The sequence below is a fragment of the Solea senegalensis genome, linkage group LG13, assembly GCF_019176455.1.
Source record: "Solea senegalensis isolate Sse05_10M linkage group LG13, IFAPA_SoseM_1, whole genome shotgun sequence".
Classification (NCBI taxonomy): Eukaryota; Metazoa; Chordata; class Actinopteri; order Pleuronectiformes; family Soleidae; genus Solea; species Solea senegalensis.
The window spans coordinates 2,484,975-2,511,718 of record NC_058033.1 but is presented as its reverse complement, the minus strand read 5'-3'; the positions used below and the strand labels follow the sequence as shown (position 1 = coordinate 2,511,718).

The 26,744-nt window shown below is 42.9% G+C and overlaps 1 protein-coding gene across 5 annotated transcripts in view; it reads left to right on the top strand.

Moving 5' to 3' along the window:
- Positions 1-26,744, top strand: part of LOC122779499 (transcription factor COE1-like) — an 86,226-nt gene that overhangs the window by 33,155 nt on the left and 26,327 nt on the right. For 2 of the 5 annotated variants that reach the window (XM_044041926.1, XM_044041924.1), the window contains exons 8-11: positions 21,450-21,531; positions 22,389-22,530; positions 23,372-23,502; positions 24,785-24,911. In XM_044041926.1, the coding sequence (XP_043897861.1) occupies positions 21,450-21,531; positions 22,389-22,530; positions 23,372-23,502; positions 24,785-24,911 (482 nt within the window). Of the gene's footprint in view, positions 1-21,449; positions 21,532-22,388; positions 22,531-23,368; positions 23,503-24,784; positions 24,912-26,744 lie in introns of all 5 variants that reach the window. The other 3 variants (XM_044041925.1, XM_044041923.1, XM_044041927.1) reach the window with 2 other exon arrangements.

The window sequence follows — 26,744 nt, the reverse complement described above, 5'->3', positions numbered from 1 at the left end:
GTCCGACTAAAATCGAGCTAGTCTTAGTCGGACTAACATACCTGGAAATCCGATTCATAGTCCGATTACTCCAACATGTGTACGATTAGTCGGACTAGGTGTTCAACAATTTCAGAGGCATCTGGGCGATCTAACAGCGTTAGTGTTTAAAGACCAAGGGATAAGACTCAATAATCAACTGTTTTTCTAGTGATGCCGTCCAGGGTTTATGTGCGTGTTGTAAAAGTGTTCATCGCGCAGAGGAAAAGAAAAAAACACAGAGGAAAATGATAAATGTACAGAATCTGCCAGTGGGTCTCCATCTCGTCATCCAAGTTTCTTTCTCCCTTCAGGCCAAAACTCCCGCGTTCAGACAGTAAACTGCAAATGTGATTTATTTTTTTTATTTTTTTAGAAAAAGGTTTTATGATGATCCCACGCTGCGTTTATGACTCCTCTCACCCAGGAGGAGGAAAGGCCGAATCGGCCCAGCGAGGAGGCCGTGAACATGATCCACGGAGCTGCTGAAATGGACTCACTTTTACTCTCTCTCCCATAATCCACCCTCCCTCCTGTCCCCCACATCATCTCTTTATCTCACCTAATTTCATCCTCAGCCCTCCCACTCTCCCCCCTCTCACACTGTTCTCATGAGTGGAGCAGGGTCAAGCGCTGTGGCTCCTCACTTTGCTCGTTTTTGTCCACCAGATGTGACGTGCACATGTGAATCTGAATTCTTAATTCCTGTTTGCTTCTCTCCTGCTCCACCTGTCACCTCCCCATTGTAGCTCCTTCTCCTCTTTTCCTTATTGTGTGTGTGTGTGTGTAAAGGTGCTGAACTGATCCCTACAGGGAATTCAGCATCATCAGATTCTCCTGAACACAGGGTGATGCAGAGGAGGAGGAAAGACAGGGGCATTTTCTTTATTCTTCTTCCTCTTCTCCTCCTCCTCCTCCTCCTCCTCTCTCCCTCTCCCTCTCCCAACACCTCCCCCCTCCCTTTACATTAATTCAGCGAGGTACTAAATATTTCTTTTAGTAGAAAAAAAGGCGATTTCTGTGCGTGGCTCGCCGGTGCTGCCACCGCGCTCGCCAGCACTTTCAGCTCCTTCACACATACCTCACCCCTCACCCCTGCACACATGGGAAGTGCTTTTTTTATGGACTAGCCAGAATTATAAATGTTCAGCTGTGTTTATGACTTATTAGGCAGTTACAGGAAGGAGGGGAGCATGTGTTTTATTGGCTTAATTGGGAAAGAACAGCTTCCTTGCTGCATTAGCACTATTTTCCTCTCATCAACGGCCTTGGCTTGCGAGCCGGGCTCTCTGCGCAGTCAAAGGTTTCCTCGCCGCGCCGTTCTTTCTGCTGAGGACGAGGAAACAGCTCCTGACGCGAGACGAAGAAACAAATGAATCCGGACTTTTAAAATACATGTAAACATGTTCTCGTCCAAATGAGAACTGAAATAAACTCAACAAAAAAAAGAACTAAATTGAATTTAGCACACCCAAATAACGCGACCGACACAGAGCGGCGGTTAACATGTTAGCGACCAGCAGAGGCCGTGTAGCATGGAAATGTACAGTGTGTGTGTGTGTGTGTGTGAAGTTGAACATACGCAGATGCTTAGAATCTTCCCCCGTCACACGCCAACCGCCGCGTTCTAAAGGTTAAAAGTGCAAACGCACACGTGTTTGCGAGCAGAGCACGCGTCTCAGCAACCTCTCAGGAGGAGACACACAACTCTCAACAACACACAGTGATCTTGTACTGCGTTTATCTGTTGTTTTTTTTTTCTTCTTATCCCACCCTCCGCACACCACTCCATCCCGCTTCCGAGTCCTTTAATTCCTCCCCCCCTCTCTCTCTCTCACCTCCCTCCCTCTCCAGCGTGTGGTGCGCTCCGCCGCTCCCCCAGTGTCTGAGGTGGAGACTAAACAGCCAAGTTATTTATTGTGATGTTTTCGTGGCCGCCTGGTTTAAATAACAGTTTGGTCTCGCTGCAATCCTCTCTCTCTCATCTCTCTGCCTTTATTCTCTCGCCTCCTTCGTTGCTCTTTTCTTTTTGTGTTTCTCTCTTCTTCTCTACCCCCTCCACAAACACACACAGAGAGACACACACAGCCCTCCTCCCATCATGCTCTGGATAATGGTACATTGTTAACGGGCTGTCTATTGTTTGTGTTGTGTTCCTGGCTAAGTGGAGGCTGAATAGTTTTTAGATGACAAACATGTAAGCTCGCTGCCAGCCATTCTGATCCGCCGGGCTGGAGCTAGTTATACACGGAGCCATCTGAAGCCCGCGTTACCCTCAGTGACTGGAGATTTACAGTGGTGTCACAGGAAGAGTTGTGCGTGCACATGTGTGAGTCTTTGTGTTGGTGCATTTTTTCTGACAGAACTGGCATTTAAGATTTACATGCTCCGTTTGCAAGATGAATATAACTCTCGCGTGTCATCGCAGAGATCAGCACGAACCCAATTTAACCGAGCGAAGACAGCTCGTACCGAGTCGTACCACATCTGAATTTGCAGGTCGCCGGCTATTCTTACTGGAATATTTTGTGAGCGTTTACCTTGTAATTTACGACTCTGGGCTGCACCAGATTAAAAATGACCAACAATGAAACCGTCGTAGTGGTTTATTTGGTCGTGGCTCCTAAATAACAGCCTTAGGATTTGAACTGTGAGAGGTTCAAAGTGTCCCGACAGTGTCAGGAATTTCGGATGACGAAGGTTCATATGGATTTTGGATTTTTCCAAACTGTTGCTAAACTACGCTTGTTCTCGTTTTGTTGTTTACCACTTGCGCAGGCAGGCTGATGACATTTTTAGCTCCCGTTGCAGCCGACAGTTCAACATGTGTCGTCATCATACTGTCTCCACATATCATACTTAACGTCATACTCAAGTTCATCAACTCAACTCAGACAGTTTGTGTACCTGCACCTCACTGAAGACATCTAAACACAACTGTAGGTCAGAAAAAGAAGCTTTAATTGTTCCTTGATTACATGAAATGTACATCACACTCGCTTATTTTCATCCAAAGCTCATTTCTGAAACCACATGGAGTTTTCACAACAAGCCAGCGAGACGTTAACAAGCACGTCACAGTGAAATGATTTTTAGGGCAGAGCGTTGACGAGAAGGACAACAGCCGAGCGGTGAGATGAAGTGCTTGCATCTCGTCGCTCTCTGTTGCGTGGGCTTCTTCTCAGACGCAGAGAGCCCGAGCTTTCAAATATAATATAACCCCAGCAGGATAGGTCACCGCTGAACACACACTGATATATACGCATACACTGTATATTTATACGGGACGTAAATAAATTGGTCGGCCACAAAACCTTCAGAAATCCCATCTTCAGTTTCTCTGTAGGCTTTTAGACCCAGATCTATCATTGCTGACTGATGCTCATGTGAACACACACACACACACATGCACGTAGCATTTATGGCAGCAGCTCCATTGTAGATGTGATGGAGGGTGTGAAGCTGCATTTTAATGGATGATTATGTTTTATGTTTTCTCTACAATGACCCTATGCTGGCAGACCAATATTATTCACCTCCCGCCCCCCCCAAACCCCCCACACACACACCTATACATGAATTTTCACTACTACGACCACCCCCTCTCTAATATCATCCACCATATGCCCCTCACCCCAATCACCCTCACTCACACACACACACATTCATGTACTGCATGTATAGTAAGGACACTCGTAGACTTATTGCAGTCTCTAGCCCCTCCCCCTTGCCTGAACCATCACAACTAGATGCCTAACCATAACCTTTGACCTAAGTTTGTTTGGTCCTCACAAAGATATATCTTTTATATTTATATATATATATGTAGTACATGCACTCCCCTCTCACCCCGCGCTGTGTTGGGGTGACACCAGGTGCTTTTCTCTCTCCTTGGGGCAGAGAGGAGCGTGACTTAACATCAAGCCTCTATAGTAAAGGACATTTTCTTCTCTATTACGCACTGATGGAAAGGTCAACCTGCATGAATAGAAAGCTTGGAACTGCTGGTGATGTAAAATGCATCGTTCCTGTCTTCTCTTCTCTTCTCTTCTCTTCTCTCCTCTCCTCTCCTCTCCTCTCCTCTCCTCTTCAACATGCCCTGTCAGCACTTCTCCCGTCTTACCTCTGCTAATCTGACACACGCAATAAGTCGGACAGAAAGAACGACTCTCAGGACTGACAGTGGGCCTCTGTCAAAATCACATTCCGTCAGTGTGGATGGAGAGAAGGAGGACGAGGGAGAGATAGCACTCCTCTATCAGTGCTGAGTGGCAGAGCGGGACAAAGAGGAAATTATTTTGAAATTCTGAAGGACCATTAGCATGACTATGGATGCATTAAAATGCCAGATAGGCAGAGAGGAGATGTGGGTGAGGAGAGCACATGAGAGCGGGGAAGTGGAGGGAGGAGCATGACTGTATCATAGATACATGACTCCATCCCTGGATGCTTACTCAGTCTAATTCCTGGCAGTTCCAGCTCACATGTGAATATGCAAACAGGAAATCCCTTTTAAGGAGCATTCTAATGAATTTGCCGTGAGTTGAGGTGACTTTGGTGTAATTTGAGGACTGACTGATGAACAAACCTTCAGTGTGCCTTGTAGCCTTACTACCATAGTCCCTCTATAGTCATGTAAAATGCTCTAAACTTGTCCTCCTTCCTTTTCATTCAGTACACGCCTGAAATCAATATTAGACACCAAATGCCAACACTGTGGCAGTAAATGTTCCACTGGGACCACCTCGACTTAACACTCATTCAAGTCAATGCGGCCTGAGAGGAAGTGTGACTCAGTGGTCACTTTACAAATGAAGACCATATCCACACTCATCTGTGCCATCAGACCTAGTATAAGTCATCACACTCTTGATGTAGCACCAGTGGCAGATTTAACAATTCTTATTAACAACAATTATTATTATTATTATTTTTAGCCACTTGATACATCAGTTTAAGTCCAAGAAAACCTTTTTACACATTTGCAGGGTTAGTAATTCCGTGTTCATTCATTAGTAATAGCAACACCCTGCATGCAGGCATTCTGTTATGTGTTAATATGAAAACATCTGGCCCAGCAGCGTTCACATGCACATCTGGCTGATGAATCTTCTGTTGTGCTTGCATTTGTAGAGTCAGACTTGTGTGCACTGTGCAGGATGTGTGTGTGTGTGTGTGTGTGTGTGTGTGTGTGGACCATGTTTTCTCCCTACATCTGTTATTAGACTCCGGCATTGTCTGTGTCTTAGCTGTAAGCTTTAATCTAATAAAGTGTGTGTGTGTGTGCATGTGTGTGTGCATGCATGTGTGTGTGCGTGTGTGTGTGCAAATCAATAGTGATATATAATTCACTGCATCCCGGCCCCACCACTCTTTATACCCACACATACTGCCTATTTAATATTGCATGAGGACACACACACACACACACACACACATTCAGAGCTGGGGGCAGGGGGAAGAAATAGATGTGTGATGTGTGTGTGTGTGTGTGCGTGTCCGTGTGTGTTTGTGTGTGTGTCCCCTTACCATGGTAAAAGAGGGTCTTTAACGCTCCTCTAACCTTCTCTCTCTCTACGTGATCTGTGTGCAGCGTTACCTCTTTAAACTTCCATCACTTTTCTCTTTTTGTCCGTTTTTCCCCCGTGTTCCTCTTCTCTCTCTCTCTCCCTCTCTCTCTCTCTCTGTCTTTTTCTAATCGCTGTTTTTCTCGTTCTCTTTTCGTATTTAGATCCATCACCCTCTCCGCCTCTCTCTCCGCGTGTATTGTTTTGAACCTCACCCCTTGAGGTTCACACATTCACTCTTATTCTCTGTGAATAAATAAGAATTCATCTCCACATTTAAATAGCTCCGGGGTTCACACACACACACACACACACACACACACTTCCCAGTCATGTTTATAAATCATTAGAGTTTGGGGTCACAAGGGGTCACATCTCACTCTCTGGCCACCGCGCTCCATCCTGATTGGTTGTTGACACTGCAAGCCAGTCACTATATGCCTGTTAGCTTAGCTGCACTTTTACCCTCACCTTGCCTCTAGTGTGTGTTTGTGTATGTTGAATTATTTAACAGTTTCTGCCTCTGTGTATGCATTTCCATATGTGTGTGTGTGTGTGTGTGTGTGCAGGAAAAGAATCCTCAAAGACACAAATGCCCCCTGTCCTCCTCCTCTTTCTCTTCTTCTTATTATTATCTTAGAGGGTTTCATCAGGTTGAAACATATTCCATGCTGGTTCACGTTCCTATACACCGCCCCACACACACACACATGATGCACACACACATATTCTTGTACAGCATCCCTGACCTTAAAAACAAAGTCTTAACCCTCAAAATGTCCTTTGAAGTTGTGATGAAATGTCCTCACTTTGTATGGTTTATGTGTGTTTTTAGTCCTCACACAGATGTATTTACAAGTGTGTGATTTATGAATTTTAGACACACACACACACACACACACACGCTTTCTCCTCATCTTCCGGGCCGCTGCATTCATATTTTATCACCTCGCGATGGTCTGTGTGTTGCGTCAGCGCGTGTTTTATTGCAACATGAAAAGAGCCGCAGCGTAAACATGTTAATGGCTTTGATCACATAATGACTGGGACAAATATGAAACAACGGGGAGATTAAACAGAGCACAATTAAAAAAAGAAAGAAAAACACATACGCGATGCACGCGGCATTAGTTTTTCCGAGCGGGAGCTAATTAGTGGTTTATTCTCTGTCATTCTTTTACACTTGAAGCCTTGGCATAACAGGAAGTTGCGCTGGTGTTAGTTAGTCAGCGAGTCAGACGCACATTTTAACACAAACACACACACACACACACACGCTCACACGTATCAATGTGATATAGTTGTCGTCATGATAACAGACGTGGCGGAGAGCAAGGAGGGTGTAAGTGGGGCGGGGTTGAGGCTTTTAATTGAACAAAGGCCTAATTAAATTAGGTCATTCACTTTTAAATAATTCATTGGGTGGAATAAAGAAAGAAAGGATAAAATAAAATGATCAAATGTTTCTTCTCTTGTGTATTTAGCCTCCAAATGTAAGATATATCCAGCGTTGCGGTGCCTTCTGTGTAACAGTCAACGTTAGGTTAAGGAATAATAATCCCCAGACTTTAAAGCACTTTGAGCTTTATATTACAAATGAGACTTTGAGCATCATTGGCGTTTATAGGTTAGGCTCTTATTTTGAAAGTGAAGGACCCTACTGTCCTCCACAGACTCTGATTGTGAGCGAACCACTCACTGATGATTTATTACAAGTCTGTAACGCAACTTAATGACAATTTGAATCCAAACCAGCAGTGAAGTAAGATTTAAAATTAGAATGCACCTTGTTATTGTAAAGCTGATGCAGTGTTTGTGTCTGTTACGTTCGATGCAAAGAGAGCACAGTTATAGATTTGTGTCTATTTCCATCACTCTCTATCTATTCTGAGTGGAGCGCCTTCACTTTCTCACAAATGCTGCTGTTGCTTGTTTTGTCTTTTCTTCTTGTTTCTCTTTTGTGTTGTGTGTGTGTGTGTGTGTGTGTACTTCCTCCTCTCTGCACTTCTGATCTTTGAGGTTCTGTGAGTTCTTTGGTCTGGTTAATTACCTCCACTTCAGTCGGGGGCGAGTGTGTGACGGTTGCCATTGTGGCGGGTTTGGGCGCAGTACATACTTGTGACTGTATCGCAAGACCTCACTTTATGTGACAGCATGTAGACACGGTGGCTTTACTGCTGTTCAGGTGGGAGACAATGTTTTCTGTCACTCACGCACACACACACACACACACACACACACGCGCACACACACACCGTGAGGAGTCTTCCATTGTACTTTGTGTCTCGCTGTCTCTCTCTGTGGAGGTGGTATTTCTTTGATCACAGCAGCAACACTGATTAAAAGGAATGATGCCTGTTGTGAAGGCGGCTGTATTTATGAGACTCAACGAGCACAGGTAGCATCTTTCTCTCCGTCTCCCCCATTCTGCCGCCTCTTTTTCCCTAATTTCTCCCTCCCTCTTGCTCTCTCTTTGCTCTCACTTGCTCTGCTTTAAATACTCATCTCATTGTCTGGTTCTGGGTCGCTGGTGCGTTGCTGGTGACGACGCCCCCACCTGCCTACTTTTAAGTGTTCAGCGTATGTGAGCGTGTTCATGTAAACATATGTGAGCGTTCATGCATGCCAAGCAATGTGCCAGATCAGGTAGTTTTGAATAGGACAGCGAAACCTGTCTCCTTCCTCCCCTTCATGTCTCTTTAACAAGTTCATTTATTCATGAGGGTGAAGACACACATACGCGCGCGCACACACACCTTTCGTTTGGTGGCAGGAGGATAGACTGTTGGCAGATGAAAGAGAGAGAGACTTCCTGAGCTGTTGTTAAAAAGAGTCTTTCACACACACACACACACACACACACACACACACACACACACACACACACACACACACGTTTGTGCAGCATTCGAATTGAGGACCCTCAAAGACTTCATGCATTCCCTAACCCCTTACCCTTACCTTAACCATCACAACTACATGCCTAACCTTAACCTTTAACTTAAACCTAATTCTAACCCTAAACCTAAAACCAGGTCTTAATCCTAAAACATGTGTGGACCAGCCAAAATGTCCCCACAAAGATAGATTTGTTTGACAATTGGTTATTTAAGTGTGTGTACACACACACATTTGAATTGAGTGGTGGGGGATTTGCTGCTTTGTTTTCAGATTTATAGGTTTTAATTATTGAAAATGTAAAAGGCAGAAAATAATAAGCATTAATTATGTATAAACAGCATGTTAATTGGTCCTTGAATATTCAAAATAAAACAAGGCCATGAATATTCAGACGTATAAAGAGCGAGGATTAGACGCGGAGACACACGCTCGTCTAATGAAAGGACAGGAATCTGAGTTTGAGAGGATTGAATGAAAGAGGAAAAGAACGAAAAGAAAAGAAAAGCGACAACAAGAAGGAGTGCAGGAGCAGAGAAGAGAGACCGAGTGAACGTTGATAAGGCGAGGAGGAGGAGGCGGCGTGAGGAGGAGGAGGAATGGGACGAGAGGAGAGAAAAAGAAAACAGAGAGAGAGAGAGAGAGAGAGAGTCAGAGTCAGGGGGGTCTTTTGTGTTTTCACCATGATGGATGACAGTGTTGACTAAATGAGCTAAATTAGAAGGTTTTTTTCCTGCAACTCTGTTGAAATATTATTAACACACAGCAAATTTAGTGAAACATATGATTCAGCTGCACATAATGACCTTGGCTATTGATATGGGAGCGGTGTGTGTGTGTGTGTGTGTGTGTGTGTGTGTGGGTTCACGTGGTCTGTTGCACTGCAGGCCTCTGTTATATTCTGTCATTAAAATATTAACCCCTCAAATGCCTACACACACACACACACACACACAGGGACACACACAAACTTAATAGCTTTAATTATCTGGGCATGTGTCCAGTGTTGTAATTAGCTAATAACAGCAACATGGATGTGGTTAATTAGTGGTAGGAGGTGCTTGTGAATTAGAACGGCAACAACACCATTACTGCGGACGAGCTAAAGTCTGTGCTGCCGAGCGCCCACAGACAAATTACACACGACAGCGATCAGGGAGGCGCGCTTCACAAACACAACTTTAAAGCTCCGGTGTGCAACATCTCGCCGTCATAAACCTCTGACATGCACTGCACTTGAAGGGCCTTGCTTTACAGAGGCAGCCATCTTGTGCCGCCACGTGTCAAACAAAAAAAACCCAAACAATGCATTGTGTGATGCTTGAAGTGTATCAGAAGAACTGTTTTGGGTTTTTGTCCAGCGTCTTATCTTCCTTATTCTCTTTCTCCCCTCCTTTATGTCTCCCCTTGTTCTCCTGGTGCCGCTGTGATATCTACAAAGGTAGGAGAAGTGTGCTGTTTTGTTTTACAATTAATGTCTTTCAAGGTCCAGTACATCACTTTTGCTTAATCTCTCATTACACATGAAAGAGAACAGATTATTTGAAAAGCTCCTCTTCTCCTCTCTTCTCCTCTCTTCTCCTCTCCTCTGCATCCTCCACTCACCTCCTCCACTTAATTGGTGCCCCATCAGCCTGTTAATCAAATTACTTCTGAACCAAAATTGACAGTTTTCATTAATTATAAAGGATTATTCTAATTGCAATTCAAATTTATTCATTTACAACAGACGGCGCTCAGTAATATTTCAGTGAATTAGCATATTAAATGGAGTGGTTCTTACATTAGTTATGGTAATGTATGCATATTTCCTTATTTGGGCCGGGTGAGCCATATGCGTGCCACACGGGCAGTTTATGTGTGTGTTTATGTGGATTTGTGTGTGTGTGTGTGTGTGTGTGTGCGCACACACACAGGTGAGGAACATCGAGAGTGTTTCATTTGTCAGAGAAACATAGCAGGAGTTCAATCCTCCAACCTTTGCATGGGTATCGCTCTCACCTTCTCTTTTTACCTCTCTCTCGCTCTCCTTTCCCCTCACTGCTCCTAATAGTACGTCGACCTATAGGTCACAAATCGACCTCTCGGTTGACATGGTCCAAGTTCTATAGTTTGCCATTTGTTTTCAGTGAAAAGACAAAAAAGTGATTCAGCAGTGTTTCATGTTTGTGAGAAACACTTAATAATACATAATATTCCATTCCCACTGGTCAAAAACCCATTCTGACCCTGGTTTGACTGGGTTTTAAAGTGTTTAATCAGTATTCCAGTGTAAAATGAGTCACTGATACACATTCCTGCATCTTCCTGTTGTAATCACAGCTAGTGATGAATGTTTGAAGTGAACCTTACTTTTCTACAGTCTGGGAAAGCACCTCAATATTTTTTTATCTCATATTTTTTGATTGGGAATCAATTGAAAGAAGTGACAAACGGTAACCACATGATGGGACATAGTTTTCTGTGCACGTAACACCCAGGTTCACAAGATTCAAGATTCACGATATACTGTAGTCCTCTAGTGATGGACACACAATGACATTTGCACATGATGACAGAAACAGCCATGTGCACAAATATAAAATCCCATCTTAAAGGCTTCTCAGGTCATCGGTCATCGTCTGACTCGATGACTCATACGACCTGAGCTTTAACTGATGTGACGTTAAGGTTCGGTTTAGGCGACGGCAGCATTTTCAGCTAATGTTAGGGGAAGACTGTGGTCAAGGTTAAAAGCAACCAACAGTAACTGCTGGTCGGAGACAGGATGTGAACCATGAAAGAGGTTTAGTGGCTCTGTATGACAACGTCCTGCTGACGCGAGCTCGTCTGAGCCTGACAATAAAAATGTCTTTGTCAGGGAAATGTAAACAAAGGCTTTTTACATTTTTAATAAGTAAAAAAAAATATAGATCGATGTGATTTGTGTGCGTGTGTGTGTGTGTGTGTGTGTGTGTATTTGGCTCAGAGCGAGCAATCCTTTAGCTGCTCTCCCACTTCACTTTTCCTTTCCCCACTTTGCCTCTCCTCTCTCCTTCTCTCCCTTTTTCTCTCCTCCTCTCCTTCTCCCAAATCAATTGCTCATCTATAATTCAACAGTTTGCCTACAACCTTTAAAATATACACCACAGCAATCTCCTCCCCTCCTTGAAGTCTGTCTAAGTCCGTCATTGCTGCACTCACCTCTTCACTGTTTCTCTACCTTCCCATGAGTAACACCTCACTTCACGCTGCAAATCAATCGTATTATTGCTCGATTATTAAGGGTCGTTACATGTGTTGTGACTGCTCAGCTGTGAAACACTATTCTGATGTAGATAACTCACCTTGGCTTTTGGCCTGTCAGTTACAAACTGGTGCAGCAAAGTTTTTAGAAAAAGTAGCCACACCAACCACTTCTGTGACGTGGTTTCACTTTGTAGTTTGACGTATCGCAAACATACGTTGACAGACTTCCCCTGCAAACCAGACTCCTCTCAGACCTGTCAATCACACTTGTATTCACTCATGTGCTGTGTTTCAACGTCGACTTTCCTCTAAATGGGAATATTCATGCATTCATCTTCTACCGCTTTATCCTCCACATGAGGGTCGCGGGTGGGCGGTGAAAGGCGGGGTACACCCCGTACAGGTCGCCAGTCCATCACAGGGTCACATATAGAGACAAACAACCATCCACTCTCACTCTCACACCTCGATTTGCCTAATCCTCAGATCTGCATGTTTTTGGACTGTGGGAGGAAACCCACACACATAATTTACAAAATCAAGATCATGTTCTATTGGTGAAGGCCCTGAGACTGCATTACATACACCAACGCACAGATATAAGGATATAAGACATTAATAATCAATATACATAATAAATAAATAGTTAAAAAACAACATTATGGTGACATTCTGCATTAAAAACAATATTTTTGACCAAAATAGCTGGATAATACGATTCATAGTGTGATTACTCTTGCATGTGTATGCTTAGTCGGACTGGAGAGGAGACGATGCATGAACTACTGTTGTGTTTATAATGTGAATCTTATTTAGAGATACAGCGCCACCTACGGAGGCCGGGTCAGACGGTTTCCTCCTCCACGGACTCGGCAAACTGTCCGAATGCCTTTTGAAGCGGGTCAACGTACTGACTTGCTCCTCCTGATTATGTGTGACACACTGATGTTGCACGCACCAGTGATGTAATAATGCCACTTGTGTAGCAGCAGTGGACCTGTACAGTCGCTATCATTTAAATATCCAGCGATGACAACAATGACAGCATTAATAGTAATGATAGCAATATGAAGCTAAGCCCCATCATCATCATCATCATCATCATCATCGTTAGCATATCTCCGGGGACACGAGCTGTGATTGACAGCTAGCTGGGGTGTGTTTTTGGGCCGCGGCTCAACTATCAATTACCTCTGTGCATATCAACCACCATTATGTAAAATAACTCTGCTGCGCTCGGCTCGGCTCAGTTCTCTTAAGTCTTGTTCCCTCGCATAACTCTCTTCCTCTCTCCCATGAATTTTTCTCCCTCCCTCCCTCTTCCTCTGACTTTTTTCTTTCTTTGCTCCCTCCCCCGCCCCCCCCTTCACTCACACTCTCTCCTCTTGTGTTTCAGCTTCTTATTCTCTCACACACTCCACTTGCCTGCTCTCAGGCTGCTGTTACTCACAGCATTATTACTGACAGCACGGCTCAGTATGTACATGTGGAAGGTTCATCATCATCATCATCATTATTATTAGAATAACATTTTTAATTTATTTTTCGACGCATGTTTCCAAAACAACTCGGTCAATGCAAAGAAGAACAAAGTGTGTTTGAAATGAAGAGAAGCTTTTGAAGCTGATTTCACTCATTTGTATTCAGAATTTAAAAGTGTGTGAGAAAATACTTTGAAGGTGTTATCTTTGAGGGAAAATTAGGAAGTTAATCGTTAGATTTAGCTTTAATCAGCTCCTTGGTTTTCCGTCACAGTGCATGTATTCTTTTCCATTTCTTTTTTTCTTTTTTTAAATTAATCTTAAATCATGTTGGAGCAGTCATGCACTTTAGATTTTTCTTTTATTATCTTGGCTGTAGCAGTATAGTTTCCACATTATGTAAGACTTGATAAAACTCACACATTTTTGAACCATGACTTGAGTGGATTTCCAGTTATTCTTCCAAGTAAAATGAATTCTCCCCTCAGATTCCTCTTGTTTTTCGCTGCTTCCTTCTGTGGCTTAAATCGCTCTGGTTTTTAAATCTTTGCAATCACAATAGAAGTAAATCAGAGACTCGGGGTCTCCAACTATTAACATTGATCTTGAAGAATCTTAATGCACTCTCCGTGTTGTTCATGTCCCAGATCAGTGAGCATTAGCTATCAAACTGAAAACAAGCATTTCCCCCCACAGGAAGCAATACATTATCACATTATTACTGCAGTGATAATACATAGCAGCCAAAGAGAAGGCGGACTTGTGTTTCATATGCTTGTTGTTTCTACCGTTTGATTGACTGCGTCTATGGCAGACGCAGGGCCCGGCATGGCTATCATAACACTGAACAATAACAAGAACGCCGTGTAAACAGGAAACAGGAAGTTGACGTCTGACAGATCAACAGGCTGAGGGGGAAACTGTTATTGCACATATTAGCTTTTTGAAATGACAGACACGAAGGAAAAGTTTGTGGAGCTGAACTGTCGGGCTCTTTTCTTTTTTCTGATACCCTGATTTGATATCCCATGACTTAAAGCTTCAAACAGGCCGTAATTTCCTGTAATCCATGGCCTTTCAAGTAATCCTAGTTTTTCAGAGGGGCAGTGACCAAAAGGAAATGTTTTAGTTGGTTGTTGTTATGTTGTTATGACTCTGACTTCCTTTCTTTGCCGCACTTTTCTGTACTGATACCTCGACTTGTTTGAAGATGACATCGCAAATGTATAATTCACAGTATTTGTTCTTCAAACACAAACCACTGCTTGACTCTGAGGGTTTCGCTCGCGCTGTAACTGGAAGCATACGGAGAATAAACAAAAGGTTTTATTTAAAAATGTATTCATAAACAAACTCCACACATAGGTACGATTGTAATTATCATAATCAACGATAATCATAACAGTGGTCTCTTGGGGCCTCGTTCAGTGCCGGGCCCTTTGAATCGTCGCAGTCGCTAATGCAGTAATTACAGCAACACTTTTCAGACGCAGTTCTGTCCCAGAGTGACGGAGAAAATGACATTCCATCCTGCTGCTTGCAAACGGAGCGAAGCGCGCCACCGGTAACTGATCGGTTACAAGCAGTTACGACAGCTACGCAGGCATTAGCGAGTTGTTTCACTCACACACACACAGAGAGAGAGAGAGATGGTGAAAACCATCATTCTGTCACAAAGCTCTGCCAAGTCACTTGGCAGGCAGGTGAAAGAAGACATCTGAATAAAACAGGGAGACAGAGAAGAGACAGAGAAGAGACAGAGAAGAGACAGTGAAGCACTGATCTGTTGTTCAGTTTGTCTGCACTAACTGACTCGCTGCAGTTTCTCCACCTGTCAGCAGCAATTCACCCGATGCACTGGTGGAGTGTGTGTGTGTGTGTGTGTGTGTTTTGGAGAGTTTTTTCGTTTGTGTGTGTGTTTGTTTTTGTTCTCTTCCAAGGCAGCATTGTTATTCTTGGCTCAGTAAAACAGCAAGTCTTTTGGGAATAAAACGGACACAGGCACTCGGTCTTAAACATCCACACTAATTCACACACATTCAGACACATTTAGGTTCCTGCAGTTATACTTTAAAGCACTCGCATTGACTTCCAATGCCTTATCCCTCATCTTAACCATAACCACAGTTCAAATTGTAGCCCTCAGAAATTCAATTTGCCTCATTAGGACCAGGTTTTGACCTCCATGAGGACTACTAGTCCTGCAAGAAAAGGTCCTAACACACACCCTTGCGCGTATACATGCGTACTGGAATTCCCCCGGATGTCACCCTTGCCCTGCTGGCATTGTAACTGTTTAAATGACAGCATCGTGTTTGAAACAAACTCCCACAATCCTCTTTCTTCATTCTCTCGATGCCATTTGTTTCCCCTTAACGCACACACACACACACACACACATGCTCCGTGTCCCCCTCCTCGTCCCCACTTCTCCACAATCCCGAACGCCTCCTCCATCCCATCACTCTGTCACTTCCTGTCTCTCTCTTCGGGTCTGTGTTAGCCCAATATATTAAATATTAATGTCAGTTGTGCTCTGAGCCATAATTGCCATCTCAGCCTCTGAATAATGGATGCCACTGTGCTGTTCACTACTACGCCATGACTAACAGGCCCAAAAAAACAGCGCGCAGCTGTGGTTTGCCACATTACTCTGCTTTAGAGGCTTAATAACACACAACCTCCAAGTGTGTTGACTTTGTCTACTATAATATCACGTTTCTATATCAGCAAATATTGTACTTTTTGTTGGAGCGGCGCTGTGTGTGTTTAGAGTCGACTTATTTTTGAATGAATGGAGGAAGTGCTACAGTTATTACTGGGTTTGGATAAGTGATGCACGCACAGCTGATGCATATTGTATGTCGAGATTAACTATAAATGCACATTCATCAGGTGGCAGCGTCCAATACTGCCGGGGATTTGCCCGGGGATTCTTCGTCACCGTAAACTTCGCCGTATTCTGAGGAAAAACAGTTGTGAGGATAAACGGCCACTTTAACCTTCACTTTATGATCCATTGTGCAAAAAAAAAAAGATATCGCCCACATGGTGTACATTTACTGGTGTCACAACCTTTTATATTGTTCAAAAGAGCCATCATGTTTCATCGACCGTTATGTAAAAACTTCTCGTTTTCTCATTTTACTGCTTAGCCAATGTACTAAAAATGAAATATTGTATTATTTGGTCATAATCAAATGCTGTAAAAGCGTGCATGTGAATATACACATAATGTAAACACCTCTATCTAATCGAGGCAAATGTCAAAAACGAATCTTTTAAAAAAGATGGAACACGTTATGGTCTTAAACCTTGAGATTTCTCCCTCCTTTGTGTCTTTGTCTCGGCCCATCTTTTTTTTTCCTCTCATCTCCATGAGTCAGTTTTTCTGCGATTCTGTCAGAAAGCTTTGCCAAGTAACTCAGCAGGCACCTGAAACGAGAGATCTGAGGGAAGCAGGGAGTCGCAGAAGGGATGGAGAAACAGCGATCTGTGTTCACTGTGTCTCACACCTGCAGTGTTCTTACCTATCAGCAGTGAGTGGATGTGCTTGCATTTGTTACCGATTTAGGAGACCACGAGTCCTCATGGAGACCCACAACCGAGTATAGGGTTGAGATTTAAATTGTACTTAGGTGAGGTTTTGGTTAAGGAAGTCAGTGCCGTGTCCTAAGAAGAATACCTGCCCCAACCTGTGTGTGTGTGTGTGTGTGTGTGTGTGTGAGCAGTGCTGGTGTGGGGTCAGCTCTCTGAGTGCACTACTTGCAATATAACAAAGGTCAACAGCTCTTATATCACTTGAACATGATCGGGCATCGGAGAGAGAGAGGGAGGAGAGCTGAAAGAGAGGGGTGGAGTCTTCCCCTCGCCTCCCCCACAGTCATTCAGGCTCTTTATAATTGCCCGGTTTAATTGGAGGCCTCTTAATGACCAGCGACTGGACCAGCCAATCAATTCACACACACACACAGGGTGTCTTGTGTGCGCGTGTGCATGTGTGCGTTTAGCTGCGGGGCTTTTTGAAGCAGAGTTGATGAGGTCAGAGGAGGTCAAGTGACGGGGGACGAGGCACGCACATGTGCTGCGGTGAAATGTAAGGACGTGTTCTGTTGGCGTTCAGCGAGAGAAAAACACTGGTCCATGGAAATAAGGGAAATAATGAGCAGTATCATCGGCTCACCGGCAATACGCCGTCTGAGATGATTTGGTCTTTCAGGACATCTGTATGCTCACTTACATCGAGTGAGGATTATGTTCACCTCCACTACACTAGAGGGCAGTACACTCTCTTTCAGCTTCTTAGTATTATACTTTTGACTAAGATGTTTATAATGTATTTTAAAAGTCTTACTGACTTGAATAACACCATTTGATTCTTCTTACTTCATATAAACAAACTCACCGGCTGCAATCGCGTTAAGTCAAACTGCATTCTCCACATACTTTTCCCCCAAAGGAGAGCGTTGTTTAAAACTTACTTTAAAGTTACTTTAAGGTGATGCTAACCATTTCTGACTCAAGCGTGAGGTTTAGGTGGAGTCACCTGGTAAAGGTTAGGAATAAATCTCGGTTATTTCCTCATAGCGTCAACAGTGCGTCCATAAAAAAGAGTGCACAATGTGGACATTTAGCTATTGTTCCACTCCACCAGCGTCCTCTCCACTTCTAAGTAAGAACTTTGCCTCAAACACGTCGTGAACTAGGTCACGATTGTGAAATGACAAAAACAAACATAATCGGGGAGAAAATATGTTCCGTATGAAATGTAATTTGAGAATTCAGTGGAGTTGTGTGGGAACTCAGTTTTTTTGTGAGACGGGGGAGGGTTTATTTATGTCTGTTGTTTCATCACAGGTCTGAGTGAAAAACAAATTTGCTCCGTGTGATTCCAGCAGCAAACAGAAATTCCCTTCTGAGCAACAGAGCTTGTGTTAATAACATTTTCTCTGTCAGAATTCACTCTTGTGAGCGATTTACTTTATGCAAACACATTCGCTCTTGTGACGCATCCAGCGTCGCTGCATGTTTCCAGCTTGTTTGGCCTCTTTCCTCGCCGAGAGTGAGTGCCCACAAACTATGTGCAGCGATTTGTCTTTTTACATCCTCTGTATTTCTCCAGGAAAGACTTTTCTTTTTCTCATAGCTGCCACGGAGCTTTTGTAACAATGCAAGAACAAAAATACTTATTTCTGTCACGAAAGTCGTCTTTGCATTTATGTCTCCCAGGCCAGTGAAAGAAGGTGGTGTACTGTAGTAAAGTGTTGCTTTAAGACTAAGACAGCAGCCTGCTGTGATTGAATTGATGGCGAATGATTGTAGAAACACTCGTTTTAATCATGACAGTAACAATAAAATAGAGCATTAATGTCATTTTACTGCCAGAAACTGAGGTTAGCTTTGGCACTGATACCCATGTAGTTCAGGACTTCCATGGCTGACAGCTAAAATAAATCCACATGATATATTTATATACACTTTTCTTTTTTTCTTCTTCTTCTTTTTTTTCCAAATGTACTTGTATCAATTTACAAAATACACTCATCTCAGTAAGAGGGGAAAAAAATGCATTGTTCCAGCCTTAGCTACCAGGGAATTTCCAACCGTAGTCCGCAGGCAGGTGATCAGACACAATAAAACACACACACAGACACACAATAGCACACAGAGTAAAGGCAAGAGGGTATACAATGTCAAACAAATAAATAACAAACTATAGTATCTAAAGTACACTAAATATACACAGTATCAGGTACAAAGTGTCACTAAATATCTCTTTTTCCTGTTCTTATCATAATTTGTGGAAATCTGTACTTTCGAGGTATTATTTTGCAGTGTACAATCTGTACGGAAGTCCTGTAATATTTTCAGCTACTGCAATATTTAATGTTGTGTTTGCTTATACATGGGAATTTAACTTTGATCCCCAGTAATACATAATGATTTTTTAATTTATTGTCAGATTTTGGTAATGTTGCTTAACATTTTCATTTCTTTAATCTCTTCATCATATTTCAGGCAGAAGCACTGTGTGTGTGTGTGTGTGTGTGTGTGTGTGTGTGTGTGTGTGTGTGTGTGAGTGATCCTCCTCGCCGCCTCCCTTACATAGAGATGTACAGTGGAGGGTCAGCCGAGGTGGTCGTGTTAACGCTATGCTAGTGTTGTGAGGAGGACTAGACAGTGGGAGGTCAGCAGGGGTCAGTGTGGCTGTCCTCTGCTGTGATAGGCTGTCACCCGGGGGTCAGGGGTCAAGATAATTAGCCATGCAGAATCCCAGCGGCGGTGTTCTAACGAAGCCTGAGCTCGTTAACGCAGAGTTTTTACACTCAGACCTGCCACTGGACTGTGCTGCACCGTCACACACTCACACACACACACACACGCGTGCCGCACGCACACACACACACACACACACACACACAAGCTCGCACCTCTGCTTTGTTCTGGCGGTTCAGTTCAAGAGCTGTCATCTTTTTTTTTTTGTTACAGTAAGAGCACCAGGCTCAGCCACGAGGGAGCGGAGGTGATGAAGACTTCTGAAAAGTTCCGATTATTTAAATGCGATACAGAAGCTTTATAATTGTAACGTCACGTTTCTGTCCAAATTAAAACAAACTCATTATAAACAATAGAAACAGGATCATCAAACGCTTGTTATTGTTGTTTATGCAAACAAGTCCAACTGTTGCATTTCTGCGAGGTACAAAATATATTATATTGTTCCATTTTTGGTAATTGTATCATAGATATTTAAAGTAACAGTGAGACAGGCGGGAGGGTTAAAGGGTTTTTACTCCAAGCACATCACTGTGAACAAACTGTGAGTAAGTCAGTAAAACCAACAGAAAGTAAAAGCCGTGGCCTTCAACACAGGCCTGTATTTCACACGGAATTCTCACCCTTGTCAACATTCTAGTGACACATCTGCCAAACAGAAGACGAGTCTTTAGTCTGTCACGTAGGTTTGGCTGCTCTGACTCGCCTCAGGGTGGGGGTTGAATTCATTTAGTCTGGAAAGAATGTCTGAGTTTGGCGAATAGACGCGTTTGCATTAATGATAATAATAATCCATGTCTGTGCATTTCTCCTTTTAAAAATGAGTTTGCGAATGATCACACTGAAAATACAAGCTCATATTTTCCCGCTATGTGTATTTATTCAGTTTTCTTTAAAAGATAAACAGTGCAGTATTTACCACTTTTATAACAACTGCTGACTCCATTTATTATGATTCTACGACTACCTCAGAACAAGAGAAACATAATTCCCTTTTATAACCTATCAAAAGGATTTATATTTATAACAGATATTCCATATTGTGTACTTCTCTGAACGGAGTTTTAAAAGTCTCATATATTATATAATGTATTATATTGTTCTTGACTTACTTAATTAAAAGTATACATATATATATTTATATATACTTTAATGCAAAGCTAGTTTTAATGCATCCCACCACATTTACATCTGTATGGAACTCTGCGTGTGATTGTGAAAGGTGAGCTCCCCTCACACGTACGTTATCTGTGGTTTGCGGTGTTGCGACGTACTGTACGCGGTGCTCGTGTTATATGAGTCGTAACAAACACCTGAACATGTGCGAGCGTGTGTTTTTGTGCGAGTGTGACGTTGGTTGTGCCAGAACGGCCAGCTGGCTCACACCAGAGACACAATGTGGATGTGTTCTGACCATCTGTGTGTTTGATTCATTGTGTCGTCGTCTATACGTTCATGACATATGGTCCCGTTTAAAACACACACACACACACACACACACACAGCTCCTTGTTTTTAATGAAATGACATCAGGGTCAGTATGGAGAAAACACTTTTACCACATCCTGAAAGTTGATTTTGAAACTCAATTAGAAAAGACAAAAACAAAAAAAGTTTGGATTCACTGGAGGTCAAACTTAAGATTTTCTCAAACTTAAAACATGGCTCACAGTCAAATGTATTTTCACCAGTGTGTTGTTTTATTCACCTTCTTGTGTGTTCGTCAGCATGTATTTGTTTGGCTTGGATTTAAGGAGAATAAAAAACATGTTCCACATATCCAGAATGGAAACTCCATGAGGAAATTCATTTTAGAATTTCCAGCAGTATGAAATATTAATTTTTCTGTCTGCTGTGAGTGTTAGAGACTGGGCTTGAATTCACATTTCCTGAAGGAAAGTAGTGAGGTTGTCTTCACTCTGGTCGAATGTTAAACTCTTAACCTCACATTTTTTCCTCTCTATCCTCTCTGTTTCTATAGATTCTTCCTCAAGTTTTTCCTGAAGTGCAACCAGAACTGTTTAAAGAATGCAGGGAACCCACGGGACATGAGGAGGTTCCAGGTATGTTTTTTTTTTTTTACTCTTCTCTTTTATTTTTTATTTTTCTTTCAGTGTGTTAACACGTCCACCCCCCCCCCTCTCTCCTCCTGGCTCTCCTCTGCTTGTGGATTTAAGTCATAGCAATACACAAGTTGACGGTAACACATAAACACAGGAATGTGTGTGTACATGTAAGTAAACAAGCGATCAGCGCCTTCACAGGAAACACGCAACATAAATAAATACGCACACAATGCACGGAGACAATGAGAGAAAGAAAAAGAAAAGAAAGACAGAAAGAAAGGAGTTGTGATTAAGATTTAAGGCAGTACAGTCTTTATTATTTCCTTATCTTCGCAGCCAGAAAACAATCAGGAAGACACCACTTGAGTTTGAGTGGAGATATTAGAGGCTTGAGAGATACTCATGGATTTATTACGAGGGCACGTGTGTGTGTGTGTGTGCGAGTGTGTGCGACGGAGATACAGTAAAGTTGTACAGTAGCGAGTGTGTGACAGTATCTGTGCCTCTAATTGTGCAGCTCTATTGTAGTGGAACCACAGAAGACAGCTCTGTTTCCCTGGGAGATAATTAAGGGCCGGACCCATCAGGAACTATTGAACAGCGGAGGACAGACACCACACATGCACAACCTCACACACACACACACACACACACTCAGTGACTGTGTGTGTGATAGTAATAGCAGTGATAACGGGTTACATTTAAAGAGCTTTTCACACTTTCACGCTTTTAACTCCCTGCAATGATCAGAACTTTGTAACCCCCTTTTTCCTTTTTATCTGCTCCCTTGCTCTTTCCCTCACTTATTCATTTTGTCCACCATCTTTTATCTCCTCACCCTCGCCTCTCTGCAGGTGGTGGTCTCGACTACGGTGAGCGTGGAGGGACATGTCCTGTCAGTGTCCGACAACATGTTTGTCCACAACAACTCCAAACATGGCCGACGGGCCCGCAGGCTCGACCCCGTGGAAGGAACGCCGTCTTACCTAGAACACGGTAACACGAGTGTGTGTGTGCGTGTGTGTGTGTGTGTGTGAATATGTGTAAGTGTAAGCAGCATGGCCACCAGATGGTTGATGGTTTAATCCTATCAGGTGATTCCTGCCCCTCCATCTGGCTAATCCAACCTACTACACACACACACACACACACACACACACACACACACACACAAGGTCTAATGTAATTATGCTTCTTTTTCAAAAAAAAAACAACAACAAAAACCTAAGAGCGGTTGTTGTATTTCAGCTGAATACTGATCACACACGCGCACACACTGCAACATGTGTTTGACAGACAAGCTGTTATTGTCGTGATCCTGTTAGCACTCAACACAAAGCTGACTGTATCCAGTCGCTTTCAAAAATACCACTCAATTCAATTCAATTCAAATAAAAGCATTATTTTACAACAAAATCTGTGGTAATCTCATCGCCGACTTTCTGGTACAGGCAGCTTTTTGTGATAAGGAAGCAATAAATACACACAGAGCAAATAACACAAAGGAGTATGCACATTTAAAAGCACTTTCAAATGCACAGTTGAAATCCGAGATGCAACAAGACCTAAAGCCAGATTTCTGTCCTTGTTTTGAGTGATTGGCCTTTAAAAGAAACAAATGTTTTTCCTCCAACCATGACTGTCGAGTGTGAGTTCATGTGTCCAGAGTGATTGTTGAATTTGTGGCTTCTACTCAGCAACTACTGAGTTCATATGCATCAGAAATACAGTCTGTTAATATTTATTCTGCTTTATTTTCCCTCACCCCCCCTCTCTCTCTCTCTCTCTCTCTCTCTCTCTACTTTAACCCCTCCATACCCTCGATTTCCCTCAGGAGCAGCTCCATGTATCAAAGCCATCAGTCCTAGTGAGGGGTGGACTACAGGGGGCGCTACAGTCATCATCATCGGCGACAACTTCTTTGACGGTCTCCAAGTCATTTTCGGTACCATGCTGGTTTGGAGCGAGGTTAGTTTGCCAGCAGTCAGCATCCTGTCTCCGTGTTGCTTTAGCCCCTCATGTGTGCGCTTTTGCCCTCGGACTGTTGGAAGTCATTCAATATGAACACATACTTTTCCTCATGGTCAGGCTCTTAACTGTGTGTGTGTGTGTGTGTGTGTGTGTGTGTGTGTGTGTGTGTGTGTGTGTGTGTGTCAAATGAGGTTTGACTCACTAATGAGCCCCCACACAATAAGTAGCCGCCCCTCTGCACCGTCCTCACCCACACTCCCTCTGTCTCTGCCTCTTTCTCTGTGGAATACTGATCAAATCAGCAGATTGTGATAGCCATCAGTTTAATGCACACACACACACACACACACACACACACAAACGCCACTCCTCTACAGAATGTTTATTTGTCTTCTGACTCCACTCACCGTGTGCGCCGAGCAACCGTGGCTCCTTTCCAACAACAACAACAACACAAAGTGTGTGTGTGTGTGTGTGCGTGCGCCTGGTGGCATACATGGATGGATTTGTGCGTGTGTATAATGTGTGTGTGTGTGTGTTTGTTAAGAGCAGAGGGGTTTGTTTACAGTGTTGAGAGCCACACTTATACACACTAACATGTGTACAGAGTCTCAGTTCAGCTCAGTTCAAACTGACTCAGCTCAGCTTTGGCGTTCCTCAGACTGCCTCCTGATGGATCCGGGCCAACTAAATGTTTCATTTGCACTCAACCTGATTATTGATTCGGAGGCGAGAAAACACAGTTTGAAGATTTTTAGTGGAAAATGATGGCTCATGTTTGCCAAGTTGTCTTCACTCGTGTCTCTTCATTCTGCCTTTTTTCCTCTTTGCAAATGTGAGCCAAATATTAAAGAGTCATTTTGAAAAGCATCCATTAAAATATGATGCTAAATAGCTAATATTTGGCCCACTTAAGTGTGCATGGGAAATTTGGAATTAAATTTTGCAATTAAAGTTATAGTAGTGTACTTTTTTTGTGTAGATTTTTGAGAAATACTTACAGTATAGTAGTTCACCTTAGCTTAATATATAAAGTGTCTTCATATAAATGTGAGCTAAAAATGTGTTGAAATTCAGATGCAGAATCCGTAGCGTAAATAAACCTCGGCGAGTGCGGATTTTCACCACATTAACAAGTGCAAACGCAATAACCTCCAACCCACAAACGAAAATAAACTGTGGAGTGGAGCGCCAGCAAGCAAGTCAATGCAAAAAATGAGTTTGAGCCGAGTTTTGCGTTTTCTTTTTGTGCTGACTTCTCCATCACTTGTGTCTGCAGTTAATCACGCCGCACGCCATCCGGGTGCAGACGCCCCCCAGACACATTCCTGGTGTCGTGGAGGTCACTCTGTCTTACAAGTCTAAACAGTTCTGCAAGGGCACACCAGGAAGGTTCATATACACAGGTACGTCCACTGTACACACATACGAAGCACAAGCGCACACACGTGCATGTGCACAAGTATACCGCTGTACTTTTCCTCCCATTTCTCCAGGGTAGGTTTCACTTTTCATTGCTGTTCTTTTTTTTTTGGGGGATGTTTGTTTGTGTTTGTAAGAGCCTCCTGTGTCTATGCCTGTGTGTGGTTGTGTGTGTGTGTGTGTGTGTGTTTGCAGCTTCTATGAGTTGCAGTTCACTCTCGGGCCAGACAGTGTTGAACTAATGACTGTAGATTAGTCAACATTAACAACCCACACTCGTTAGAATGTTGCCATAATCAGAGGCTCGTTAAAAACCAGCTACAATTAAACAGTCTGCTCTTTATAGCCCTCCATACTGAAGCCATTAGTGAAATCATCCAGAACACCCAGTTTACTAACGCACACACTGAACACACACACACACACACACACACACTCGTACTATACCCCCGCGATGAAAAAGTGTGGTCCGATTCCTGAGTATTTTCCCCGTTGAATTCAACAGAGGAAAAGCAAAGACGTGCGTGTGTGCGTGTGCGTGCGCCTATGTGCTCGTGTGGTGCGGACATACAGTACATGTGAAAATGGATCGAGGTGATGTGATGTCTGGTATTGATCCGCTCAACATGGCTCCATCACACCATAATAATGACGTCATTAATAGTGAGGGACAGAGGGCGACGGGCGAATAAAACCTGCAGCTGTGTAAATTATCCCAGGTACGAGGCATGCCGTGACCTCAGTGATTAACCAAAGATAAAGATGAGGATTAAAATCTGATCAATTATGATATCAGTTTTACTGTCAGTGTCAGGCTGAGGAAAGTTTTGAAATGTCCTTTTCTAAATTATTAAATAGAAAGCTACACCTGTTAGGGCAGCACCCAGATTGCATGTGTTATAAAATAATAATAATAATAATGATGTGAAATCCAAACAAACATCAGAATGGAAGGAAACAAGTAAATGAACATCGCTGACGAGACAAAGAAAACACCCGCACAGACTGTGGCAAAGTGGTGAAAAAGACATTTATGTTACAGCACCAATTACGAGTGCAATAAAACAGGATTTAAACCTGATCAATGATGATGAAAAATGCAACCATGTCAGTTTTACTGTTGGTGTCAGGTTCAATAAAGTTTTAATGTTCATTTTTCATTTTATTCTGCTTTATCCTCCACATGAGGGTGGCGGGGGGGCTGGAGCCAGTCCCAGCTGACACAGCGCGAAAAGGCGGGGTCACACCCTGGACAGGTCACTAGTCCATCACAGAGTGTGTAGTTAAGATAATCTGCATATTTTGGGACTCTGGGTGCAAGTACCCTGAGAGAACCCACATGTAGATGAGGAGAATTTGCAAACTCCTGATCCTGATCTGAACTGTGAGGCAACATTGCCAGCCACCGCACCTGTAGCTAAATTTTAATATTCTTTGATAAAATTGCAAGCTAAAGCCACAGCGACAGTTATTTAATTGTTTTAACATGAAATGACATGCACAAAAAATCAGAAAACATCAGAAAAGAAGGAAAAAAGTTCACACACAAAAAGAATAATACACCCTAAGCATCGGATTACATGCAGGATGAAATAATAATAACATGTAATCCACATAAAAATCAACCTCAATCAACAGAAAAGAGATGAAGAAAGAAGAAGAAGTCAACAAATGTAGCTGAGTAGACAAAGACAAGAGTTACAGGTTCTGTGGGAAAATGTTTTGTGGTTCTGGAAACAACAAAAAAAACCCAGTTATGTTACAGCAACTAGTGCAAATATAAATCAGTGATGAAGAAATGATCTTACCAGGAATAA